Genomic DNA, 12,338 nt, shown 5'->3' with positions numbered 1-12,338 from the left:
TGAATGCTTGATCTCTAGGTCACAATTCCCACTCTTCTTTGTCTGAATTATTTAGAATTCTGTGACTTTTACCACTGAGAATAGTGAGATCTCAAAATCTCAGAAGTACAGTATTGGAAGGTCCCTCAGAGATCATCTAGTCCAAGTTAGACCTGAACAGATTACTCTCCACAACCATCCGTGACCAGTGGATGTTCAGCTTCCGTGTGAAGACAGCAAGTGACGAGGAGTATGCAACCCTTCAAGGCAGCCCATTCCATTTTGGGATGGCTCTCACTGTTAGAAAGTTCTGCTTTATTTTACACCTCAAACTCCCTCTCTATAAACTCCCCCCAAGTTTGTTCTTAATTCTGTCTTTTGGGTCGGCAGAAACAATAATCTCTCTCCTTAGAGGAATTAAAATGTTTGGGGACAGTGATCAAGTCTCCTAACTCTTACCTGGGGTCACGGTCATTAAGTGGCCAAGCTAGCACTTGTAATCACACATCTCAACATTCCTACCATTAGAACAATGATGTGGAAAGTTATTGGGCAGAGATTAGAACTGAAGAATCCATATAGTGTTTGGAGTTTACTGTAAAAAGCTCCATGAGGACAGGAACCTTGTCTTTTCTAAACTGTATCTACCTCAGAGCCCAGCACAGTGTTTTGGATATGGTAGGTACTTAATAAATATTTGTTGAATTAAATTGGAGTTGTCATTCAGGCAGGGGATGAGGTTGTTTGTTTGGTTTTTTTTTCTGGAAAGCAGCATTGAGACAAGGGTGGAGAGCTAGGGGTGGAGGCTGAATGGGAAATGATCCTCAGAGTGAGTGGAGGGGGAAGAGGAATGTCATAAAGTTATCTCCATTGCCTGCCCTTGGTAGTGGAAGATGTCCCCATCATCCTCCCACCATTTTCTGATCTTCCCCTTCCTTTCAGAGGAGGGGGGCACTGCTGGGTCATGACACAGGTACACATCCCTGTTACCTGACACAGGTAACACCCACAGCTAGATCCCTGTGCCCTTTCTTGCATCCTCAGCCCTACCCAATGCTCAATTCCCAGAACAGGAGGTTCTGTGGTGGGTGGGGGTGAAGGTAGGATTGGGGTCCCCTGCATCCTGGCATTTAGCCTGAGGTTTTCACTGCCCCCAGGTCCGGTCTAAGCTTGGCTCCTGATGACCTGAATTGAAATCCCTTCAGGTGGGGACAAGCAGCCTAAAAGCTGAAAGGAGCGACTGGGTGTCTTTGTGCTTGGGAGTGGGAGTAGTCCAGCAGTGAAAAAGAGGTATGTCCTGTGTGTTTTGGGGTGTCAAGGGAGAGCACTATACTGAGCGTGTGGAAGATACTCCCGAAGTGCCAAAGTGCTCAGAGGAGACGCTGGCATTTGAAAGAAAGTGTGGTGCCGTGATGCCAGATGGCAGAGATGATCGGAATCGGCAGACGATAGGAGTGGGATGCTGGAATCCTGCAGGCGGGATGCTGAGGAGGATGGAGCAGGAACCCCAGAAGTCTGGTCTGGGCCAATAGAATCGGGAGGGGAGAGGGGGACTGGGGAGGAGGAATAGTGTTTTCCAAATTGAGGCTGGATGCCTGGATCCAGATACCAGACCCTTCACATAGTCCCCGTTTTCGTAGCTTTTCTCACCCATATTCATTTCCTTTGTTCAGAAAGCAGGAGGAGGGGAAGCGGGGAAGGATAGGAGAGGTGGAAAAGGCGGTGGGGTGGGGGAGGAAGAGGGAAGACAACTAGAGCCAAGAGGGAGGGGCCCGCCAGTGTGCAGGTTGGAACTGTCACATTGTCCCCTCCTTCTGGGCGGGTTTAGAGGTGTGTCGGAGCTCTGCCAGAGACCCAAACCAGGGCACCCCCAGGGCATTAGCAGGTTTGCACTGCGCCTTCCGGGGTGCCACTCTCATGGAAAGTGAGGGGGACAGGGGATTCTGAGCTGGGGGGTACTGAGACTGGGCAGTTCAGGTGCCTGGGTTCGTTCACCAGCTGGTGCCTGCTTGGGTCACCTTGGGTAAGTCAGTGTCTTGGTTTTCCCTCTGGCTCATAAGTCCTTGACTTGGACGTGAGTGTGGGAGTTAGGGACCAGCCTACCCTGGACGAATAGGGACCTCTCCCTTTAGCATGGCGCCCGCAATGGGCGAGGGGTCCTGACCGTCTGGAGACTGGGGACTAGGAGGACTACCTGGGACCCCAGCTCCAGAAGCTCTCCAACTGAGGTAGGACACTGTGTACATGATGGGACAAGGGGTAGCTCGGCTCCCGGTTCCTCTCTTGGCGGTGGGGTCCTCATCCGTGATTCCCACCCTGTTCCAGGTGCAAAAACAGGGGCACTATCTCTTTAAAGCTTCCAGGGCTGCTACCGCACCATGTGATTGCTTGAAAGGCTGAGCGCTGGCGCTGCAGCAGAGGAGTTCGGAGGAGGATGAGCTGCGGCTTGCAGCCGCCCGGTGCCCGCAGCCCAGCCCAGCTTCGGGCTCTCCCTGAGCCCTGGCCGGGACCTGTGGTCCAGGCCCCCCGGGGACCCACCTCTGGAACCACCTGCTGGCCAGCTGGCAGGATGGTGAGCCCCTTGCCTGTTGGGCACTGGGGGGGACAGTGGCAGGGGGTGTTGGATGGGATCCCTGGGGTGTACTGCTAAGGGGGCTGGGTGGGTCACACCTGATAAAGGGAGTGGAAGGGTGAAAGGGGAGTGAACAGAGCTATTTTTAAGTTGCTGAATGGAGTCTGTAGGAATGATAAGAGACAGGGGCAGAGATTTGTCAAGAAGAGGGCTGGGGCTGCCCTACCCCCTTTGGCTCTGGGTGTGGGGCACATGGTGTGCCAAGGGGCTCCAAGTAGGGCATGCTTCTAGGGGGTGCCAGGACAGCTTCCCTGCCCAGGCTCTGTTTTTCCCTCGCAGGGGGCTTACCCCCTTGGCTCCCATGCCCGCAGGTACCTGCTGTGTGCCCACCAGTGCCTGCTGGCTGATGTTCCTGCCCTTTGCCCGCCATGCCCCACTCCATATCGGCCTTCCAGGCCGCTTACATTGGCATCGAGGTGCTCATCGCCCTGGTGTCAGTGCCTGGAAACGTGCTGGTGATCTGGGCAGTGAAGGTGAACCAGGCTCTTCGTGATGCCACCTTCTGCTTCATTGTGTCTCTGGCTGTGGCCGACGTGGCTGTGGGTGCCCTGGTCATTCCTCTGGCCATCCTTATCAACATTGGTCCCCAGACTAATTTCTACACCTGCCTCATGGTGGCCTGTCCTGTCCTCATCCTCACCCAGAGCTCCATCCTGGCCTTGCTCGCTATTGCTGTTGATCGCTACCTCCGAGTCAAGATCCCGCTCAGGTCAGTAGATGATGACCCAAGGTAACCAACCCTCCTGTGTCTGGGTAGCCCTGGATGACATCAGGTGCTACTGGCAGTGTGGGATGTTCTGCGTTTCTGAGTTCCCCTACTTTCCTTCCCAACACATCTGAAGAAACAGAGGAACAAGTGGAATATTACCCTCAAAAATGTTGATGTCTCCTGGCATATTTTGTCTGGGCATCATGCCTTCTGTCCTGTTCCTTGGTGTCAGAGTGCTGTTAGGTTTGTGGGTAGGAATTGGATAGGCAAGAAGGGAAGGCTCAGACTTAGGGAAGGGCTGCTAGAACAGGGAGATTGGTGGGCATGTGAGCATAGTCTCACCAGCTGGTATACCAGAGAGGGGAGCTTTGCCTGTTATCTCAACATGGTCCCAGAAGCTCAAAGCTAACTTCCATTTCTATTCTGGAAGCTGGTCTAGGGGACTAGGGACATGTGATGGGGAAATATCAGCTAATGCTTGAGCCCAGAGCCATGGGGCCTGTAGAGTTTGAATGAGACAGGGACAAGAAAGAGACCAGGGCTGTAGAGTCTTGGGGTTTGATGCCCCCTTTTCCCCAAGCCCCTAGGAAGCCAGAGAGAGATGGGGAGGTGGGAACAGAATTGCTGACCCAGGGAAATGGATCTGCCTTTGGAGTTGCGTTGTGGTACCTAAGGGACCTGTTTCCTTCTGCCCACTGCCCATTCATATGCTGTTTGTTGTGGGCATTAGGGAGGGAACTGTTTATATTCTGTCTTAATGTTCTTTGTTCTGTTGAAAAAACATTCTGAGTCTTAGTCCATGGAACAAGGTAGGAAGGAGGATTCCCTCTGGTATCTGGGTAGAGTGATTGCCCAGGCAGTGTCAATCCTCATTGCTGATGCCCAAGTTCACATCAGAGCTCAGTGACCATGGATGCCAGGACATGATGTAGTTCCCCGGGCAGGGCCTGTGCCACCTAGTGCCAGGGAGCAACCTGGACAAGTGCCACGTAGTGGCCGTGCCAGTATACCCACAAAGCGTGCTGGTCTCTTCTCTAAATGTGATAAACTTCCCTTTCTCTCTGGAGCCTTGACCATCTTTGGCACCTGCTCGTTTGCAGATAGGCAGGGGGACTGCTGTTTGGTGGTCTGCAGGCAGAGTCTGCTCTGGCCATCTGGGCAGCAGAAAGCAGTGGAGAAGTGTTTGTTTCTCTTTTGCATTTGAACAGCTCTTTGAATTTCAGTCATTCACCCAGTATTTGTCGAGTGCCTCCCGGTATAAGATATTGGACTAGATTCAAAGGTAACTAGGAGATGAGTCCTACCCTCAAGGAACTTCCCATGGCTTGGCTTGACCAAATGCTTTCACATATGTTACCTTTTTCTGTCTTCACACTAATTCAGTGAGGTAGAAAGGGTCTTATTACTATGTTATAAATGAGAAAACCCAGACTCAGAGAGGATGAAGTGATAGCTGCAGCCACACAGCCAGTCAGTGACAGAACTGGGAGAAGAAACCGGGTTGATTCCTCATCCCCTGATGCCTGATGTCTTCTTTGGGGGTCATCTGGTACCTCAATACCAGAGAACCTCCTACTCTTTCCTCTGATGAGGGCTGTGCCCTTTGCTCCAAAAAGGCATGGCTTTGAATCCTTTGTAAGATCAGCCCTAATGGAACTTACGGCACATATGTGGTGGTTCTGTGATTAGGAGTGACTAGTAGCAGGTCTTTGTATTGCTTAGATGATTCTGATCTTAGCACATTACACGTGGTATGGGTCCCATGGGCCCAGGACTTGATTATAGGGAAAACACCCTCCAATGTAGCAACTCTTCCTTTCCAGAAATCCTGACTTTTGAGTGGATGCCAACTGGAAGCATGCGAAAGCCTTGTTGTTGATATTACTAATATCATTAACAATTAGAACATACTGTTGTCTCCCCAAGGACGGGAGGGAAGGTCTGGTCTCACAAAGAATGAAGCTCACATCCACTCTGCCAGTTCCTTAGCACTCAGACTCCCTCCCCCACACAAGCATCTTCCTTCAAGGTGCAGCTGTAGCTTTAATGGGGAGACTGCTGGATTGGAAGGTTGGGGCTTTGAATCTTGGCTCAGCTACTTATGGAGTGGCCTTGGACAAGCTGGGGTTTCCTCCTCTGTAAAATGAGAGTGTTGGACGAGAAGGCTGACTCTCTCCCCACTCAAACTCTCTATCTGATCCTATTCTCTCCTGCAGGTCTTCCTCTTTCTCACCTGCTGGCCAGCAGCCAGCCAGATATAATCTCCCTCACCTCAAATTGTCCAAGAACACTTTGTCTGGATCTTTCCTTTTCCTTTATTGTTATTCAGTATTAGTAGTCTATATGTGTATCTCCCTTCTCTCTTCTTTCCTTCCTCCCCACCCCCTACATTCTCCCATCTCAACCCCTGAACTTTGTGACCATTCCCTTTTTTGTCTTTGTGTATGTGCCCTATGGGGGGCCATCTCCAGATGACTCCAGAGAATACAGTGAGGTTGGTGACTTTGCATAGCCCTGCCTCACTTAAATTCAGTTCACTTGCAAGTCATGGCATCGCCTTCCTGATGTTATGATCCTCTTCAAGAATAAGGGGCAAACAACAACAATGTGCCCAGCACCTGCTCTCAGTGGGAGCTTAATAAACATTTGCTTGAATGGAATTGGAATCTAGTCCATTGTCTTGGCAGGATCGTCCTCATTCTATTCCAGTCTTTTCTCCCCTTCCTTCCTTCCTTCCTTCCTTCCTTCCTTCCTTCCTTCCTTCCTTCCTTCCTTCCTTTTTTCCTTCTTTTTTCTTCCTTTCTTCTTTCCTTCCTTCCTTCCTTCCTTCTTCCCTCCCTCCCTCCCTCCCTTCCTTGCTTCCTTCCCTTTCTCTCTGTCTCTCTCTCTCCATTTCCAAAGACATACTCTTTGGATATGCATGTCACTTGTTCTGAGTTTGCCCTTATGACTACTTTCTTGATGTCCATTATCTCTCCCTCCTCGTTGCCCCAGTCTATGCTCATTCTTCTCTTTGTTCTGCCTTCAATGACTGAAGAGGTCAGCTGCTCCATCTTGGTTTAAACACCAAACCTTTAGGAACTTGGGGGTGATGAGAAAATCCCAGACTAACATGCTCAGGCTAAGAGCAGGGCTCTTCCCAAGTAAGGTGCTTATTCTGCAAATTTTGCTTGGAACTCAAGTAGCTATTCACGAAGATAAGCAAAAGAAGGCAAGGAGAGACCCTTTCTAGGAAGAGAACAAGGAACAAAAAGTCAGCTTCTGTTCATCTCCCAAGGCTTGTTTGAAGACACAGTATGATGTGGTAGAAAGAACGTTGAATCTGCAGTCTGAGGACTGGCCCCTGTGTGACCTTGGACATGTCTTCCTTTTTTGGGGTTGTTCCGTCTTCTGTAAAATGAGAGGCTTCAATTAGAATGATTCCTTAGGTCTCTTCCACACCTATATCCAATGATTCTTCACCATCTCAGGGCTCCCCTGCTTGGATCTGGCCTCTTAAGGTGGAGATACGGGGTGGGGGGACCTGCTGTGATATTTCCTAGACCAGGTCCATCCCCATTACTCCCTATGCAATGACAAGCAAGGAATGAATTCTGTTCTACTGTCAAATGCCTGGGAGCATGGTATCTGAGAACATGGGAATATGGGCAACTGAGGGAGATTTTTACATCTCTAACCAGAGGCACTGGAAACATTTGGCTTCTACCCCGGATGGCCAAGCAAAAGCATCTCTAGCCTCTGTCACCATCCCTGGGGATTCAATTAGAATTGACTAAGTTCTGGGGTACTCCCTGTGTCCTCTGTGTGACCAGCAGAGAGAAGGGAGACCTTTGTTGGACCAAACTGTTGCTTAAGGCATTTCAGGGGGAAAAGGGAGTAGTATGTTGGTCATTCATCCATAAATGGGAGAAAGGATTGTATGAAGGAAGGCTTAGGCTTTCAGGATTGGGATCCAGTTATCACAAAATAATCAAGCCATTGATTTGCCACTAATAACTTGTTTTGTATACTGATTTGCATATCATTTTCATACAGTGTCAGCATGGTTAGTATTCCCTTCTTCTTCCTTCACTCCTCCTTTCAGGAGACTTCTAACATCTGTTCTTCTGCTTGCCCTGTCTTAGAGCCCATGTTTGAATTGGTCCTGTGACATCCATCATGGCACTCAAAGGGAGTGCCTGTTCTAATGGGTCATGAGCTTTGTGCCACCAACTTCCACCCCCCAGCTACAGTTTGTTGCCTGTTTTTCCCACATTGGCTTGGGAAAGGTTACAATATTCACTCTATCCTTGGTGGTGGAATGCTATCTCCTCCTCTTTGAATCCCCAGGAAGTAAAGAAACAAGGAAGTACGGGGATGGAGGAAGGGAAATAGAAACAGAGGAATTCCAAGACTCAAGTAATAGATCTGCAAGCTCAGCTATCAGGGAACCTTTCTTTTTTGCCAACCTAAATGTTCAGTGTGCTGCGATTCATTATGGCTGAGGACTGTGCTATGAGCAAAGAGCCAAAGAACAACCTCTCCCCCGCAAAAAAACAACCCAAAAAAACCTGTTTGGGAACTACTGATTAGGATTATTTTGTAGGATTTAGAGCAGGTGTACCTTAAAAGATACCTAGTACAACTTAATTTTATAGGGAAGGAAACTGAATCCTGGTCACATAAGCAGTACCAGAGCTGAGATTGGAACTCCAGTTCTATGATTCTAAATTCAGTTCTCTTTCTTCCATATCATGCTTTTACTTATGCATTGGACTGTGGCAAGGTTCTACAGGGACTCAGTTATAGACAAGTGGCCTAAGGAATTCTCAGTCTGTTTAGCTGGGAAGAGGACTGGATTAATAGTCAAGAGACTGTCAGATTTGCTGTGGGACCTTGAGCAGATCACTCTCTCTTCATTCCCCGATTTGTTAAAATAGGAGTTTAGACAAGATGGTGTCTGGAGCCTCTTTTGACAGTAAGATTTTGTGATTCTTTCCTTTCACAACTAGCTATTGCCTCAGGTCCAACCAAGTCTGTGTGTTGTTTTGGGTGACCAGACATTGCTGTTAGTCTTGAATGAACAAGAAATTGGAGGATTTAGGAATAATTTTTCAAGAACTTAGTGGAATGGTGTTAGTTTTGCTTTTTTGGATTTTTTCCAGATGGTGTGAGTTGCCACCCAGCCTTGCATCTGCCTCTTGTTCCCCTCCCAGCAAGTCGGGGGCACCTCTACCCCAGTGGGCAGCGGGGTCTGCACCAATCCTGCTTCTGTTCATTGCTGGATGTTTGCCTCACCCAAGATGTGAAAGAAAAGCTATGTGGGGGAGGGTTGAAAGTCTGGCTGGATTAGGCCCTGACAGAGAGAAATGTTAAAAATTGAATTATGGGTAGATTAGGGATTACTTAGCTTTTTCACCACCTGCTGCCCTGGATTGGCTTTGGCTTCATTTGATCAGTAAAGGGGGTGACAACAGTTATCTAATCCATCTGCCCATACATCAGTGGGTCTGAACAGGGAAGGTTTTGTGGCTTACTGTATCCTGGAAATATTTGTAGTCTAAATCCAGAAATTTGCAGAGGAGGAGAAAGTGAATAGTTTCTGAATCTTCTCTGTAAAGGCACATGGCTTGCATAGGGAAAACTAGTATAGTCACTTAGAATAAAAGCCTTTTCAGAAACATGAGACAACCTTCAGGTTAGTTTCTTCCTATTGCCAATGTTTAGGCTAGGTCCTCATTACTTCTCTCTTGGTCTCTTGCAATAGACTCCTAATTGGCTTCTTCTGCCTCTAGCTTCTTCTTCATCCAATCCATTAATCTTCCTATGGTTGCCTAGAGAAAGCTAGGTAGTTCAATGCATAAAGTTCTGAGTCATGAGTCCTGGAAGACCTGAGTTCAAATCCAGACTCATGTACTTACTATCTGTGTTACTCTGGGAATGTCACTTAACCTCTGTTTCTTCAATTTTTAAAGGAGAGTGGTAACAGTCCTTACCTCCCAGACTTGGGAAGCTCAAAGGAGATGATATTTGTAAAGTACTTTCCTTCCTCTGACACTACTCTTTTCTGGTTGTATTCCTGGTCAAAAATCTTCAGTGATTCCTCATTATCTATTTTAAAAAGCCCAAACTCCTTAGTTTGGCATTTAAAGTCCTTTGGGATCTGGTCTCAGTCTGCCTGTCTAAATTTATCTCCCATTTCTTCCCCACATAAATTCTATGCTGCTACCAAGGTGGACGATTTGCAGTTCTCTGGACAAGACTTTTCCACTTATGCACCTCTGCTCCTGACATTCCTGCTGCCTGCAAGATTCATTAGTCCCATCTCCCCTCACTAAAACCCTGCTTGCTTTTAAGGATTAAAGGACATGGATATTGAGCTGGAAGGGAACTTTAGAGTCCATTCACCACAACCACTTCCCTCCATTTAACAGATGAGGGAACTGTGGACCACGAAGGGGAAGTGATTTCCCCATAGAGATACAGGGAGGAAGGGTCAGGGGAGGGATTTGAACTTATACCCTCCGTCTGCAGAATCAGTGCTCTTTCTTCTGTATTGTACTCCAAACCTAGAGTAGCTTAGTGATGCAGTGGATAGAGCACTGAACTTGGAGTCAAGAAGACTCATCTTCCTGAGTTCAAATCTGGCTTCAGACGCTTACTAGCTCTGGGACTGTGGGCAAGTCACTTAACTTTGTTCACCTGTTTCCTCATCTATAAAATGAGCTGGAGAAAGAAATGGCAAAGCGTTCCAGTATCTTTAAGAAAACACCCAATGAGGTCACAAATATGACTGAAACAACTGAACAACAAAATGTTCCTTATCATAGAATCTATCTCCAATGCCAATTACTTAAAAAAAACCCCTCCTCTATCCTTCATATGTGTGTGATTTCTTTCCCTTATTAAATCCCATTCGACTTTGTATCTTTCATATGGTATTTGGCATATGCTGCCTTGTCTGATTGCTCTTTGTGAATGTGCCTCATCTTTCCTACTATGGTAAATTGTAAGCCCTTAAAGGCAGGCCTCATGTATTATACACCTTTGTGTCTCTCCCCCTCAACACTTAACATTAGTGCCTTGCACACAGTACATGCAGTGTTTGAATGATAGTGAGGGCAGAATCAATAGATAGCATTTTCAGCAAGAGGGATCTAAGTGAGATATGAAGATGAACCCTTCCCAACAACCATGCCCTCTGGAGCACTGCAAGATGGCTTGAGTAAAGCACAGAGCTTGTTTGGTGACAGGGGGTGGGTGATAGATGACTCCCAGAGGGTCTTCTTAACCTCCTAGCACATTAGAGCAGGAAGGAACTTGAACATCATCTGATAATCCAAGTATTTTATTTTGTAGATGAGAAAACTGAGATCTGTAGAGTTTACATGACCACAAAACATTAGAGGGGAAGGCAGGTTTGGAACCTAACCCAGTGGTCCTTTTACTATATCATGTTGCCTCCTATTTATGACAATTCTTGTGTCAGGCTGAAAAGAAGAACCCCAAGCCTCTAAACACATATACTGTATCTGTGCCTAGTATCTTCCAACCTGTCTGCCCAGGCTGGGAGGAAGAAGGAGGAGAACATGGGTCTATTCTTTGTTTCACCAGGCGTGGGCATCTTTCTTACTTGTTTTCCTATGCTCCTTTGACAGATTTTCCCTTATCCAGGGTTAAAGGTCCAGAGGGCAAGGACCCCAGGGTGTGGCCCTTTGGGGGAAGAGATGAAATAGGGTAAGTAGCAGGCATGAGTAATGAAAGGGATGGTTGAGAAATAAACGGTTCTCTTGTGGATCATTTTACCCCCCCGGTCACAGCCTTGTTAACATAAATGAGGTAGAGGCAGCTTCTGCCAGGGAGTGAGAAACAAGATGGTAGTGGTGGTGGTGGTGGGGAGATGTTTCCTCTTTGCTAGGGTGCTGGGGGGGAGAATAGACAAGCAGAGACTGAGCCTGGACACAAAGCATCAGGAGACCTGTGCCCATATTCCATTGGGGCAAGCTTGTAGATGAATCTCTAACACTAGCTACTATTCTCAATGGGCAGGGCAGGGGCTTGGGCTGGATGGGAAGCAGCTGGCAAGGGGACTCTGGCATGGGGAAGAGGAGTTTGGGGGCATCTTGCTCTGAACATTCCAAGCCTCTTTTAGACTAAGACTTGAGGTCTGCAGTATAACGGAGTCCGGCATTTGACCGAAGGACTGACAATGTACAAAACACACTTTTCCTATCCAACATATGCCCCTCTGCCCTCATATTAAACCCTTTCTCTGACTCTCATCCCACATCTGTTCAAACAGCATAAAACCAGGCTGGGCAATCAGGAAAAATGGCAGGTTGGACTCCACCCTAGCCACGCTGTGCCTTGGTCAGAATTCTACCTTGGACCTGTCCCACTCCCCTTGGTAGCCCTTGGACTGAGGATGGCATCCCCTTTATCCTTAGCTGTACAGGGACAAAGGGACAGAGCTAAGGACATCTGGTCTGTGTAAAAGGCCCCTCTCTGTCTCCTTGCTGTTGGAGGTGGCTATTGAGGAGAGTTCAGCAGTACCCTGGGCCTTTTCCCCAATCTTCTGTTTTCTTCCCTTGTGGGTACCTCTGGTATAGCCACAAATATGGGATAAATAATTCACGTGCCAAGCCCTGGCTGGGAGTTCTGGGTGAGGCTGGGAATCCTCTAGAATTTCTAGAGACATCCTGTGCCACCCAGATCCATAAAGGAGCACCCAGGGATCGGGGCAGCTGGTTCCTTCCTTTCATTGGCTCAGAGCAGTGAACTCCCTCCTCAGGGATGCACTTCTTGCTTTCTAGCATCCAAGTAGCAAGAAGAGAGTTGGTCACTTTAAAATTTGGGGGCATGGAACTTCCGCTCTTGATTCATGTATTAGATTCATATATTAGAGATGGATTCATATTATTATTCATATATTAGAGATTGATTCCTTTATTAGAGGGACCAGAATTTAAGAATATCCCAAAGGACCAAGCTGGGTCAATTGGCACAGTGAATTTTTTTAATCCATAAGACAAAGAAAAT

General features: G+C 47.7%; 1 protein-coding gene across 3 annotated transcripts in view; it reads left to right on the top strand.

The window, feature by feature from the left end:
* Window positions 1-2,394: 2,394 nt before the first annotated feature.
* The window catches only part of ADORA1 (adenosine A1 receptor), a 51,615-nt gene continuing 41,671 nt past the window's right edge, over window positions 2,395-12,338 (top strand). Inside the window, exons 1-3 of one of the 3 annotated variants that reach the window (XM_072648167.1) lie at window positions 2,416-2,551; window positions 2,923-3,320; window positions 10,958-11,036. In XM_072648167.1, coding sequence (XP_072504268.1) covers window positions 3,104-3,320; window positions 10,958-11,036 — 296 coding nt within the window. In that variant the 5' untranslated portion in view covers window positions 2,416-2,551; window positions 2,923-3,103. Of the gene's footprint in view, window positions 2,552-2,922; window positions 3,321-10,957; window positions 11,037-12,338 lie in introns of all 3 variants that reach the window. The other 2 variants (XM_072648166.1, XM_072648168.1) reach the window with 2 other exon arrangements.

Source organism: Notamacropus eugenii, chromosome 2 (assembly GCF_028372415.1).
Source record: "Notamacropus eugenii isolate mMacEug1 chromosome 2, mMacEug1.pri_v2, whole genome shotgun sequence".
In the NCBI taxonomy this organism is placed as follows: Eukaryota; Metazoa; Chordata; class Mammalia; order Diprotodontia; family Macropodidae; genus Notamacropus; species Notamacropus eugenii.
The sequence above is the reverse complement of the archived record's forward strand: the minus strand, read 5'-3'. Positions and strand labels throughout refer to the sequence as shown.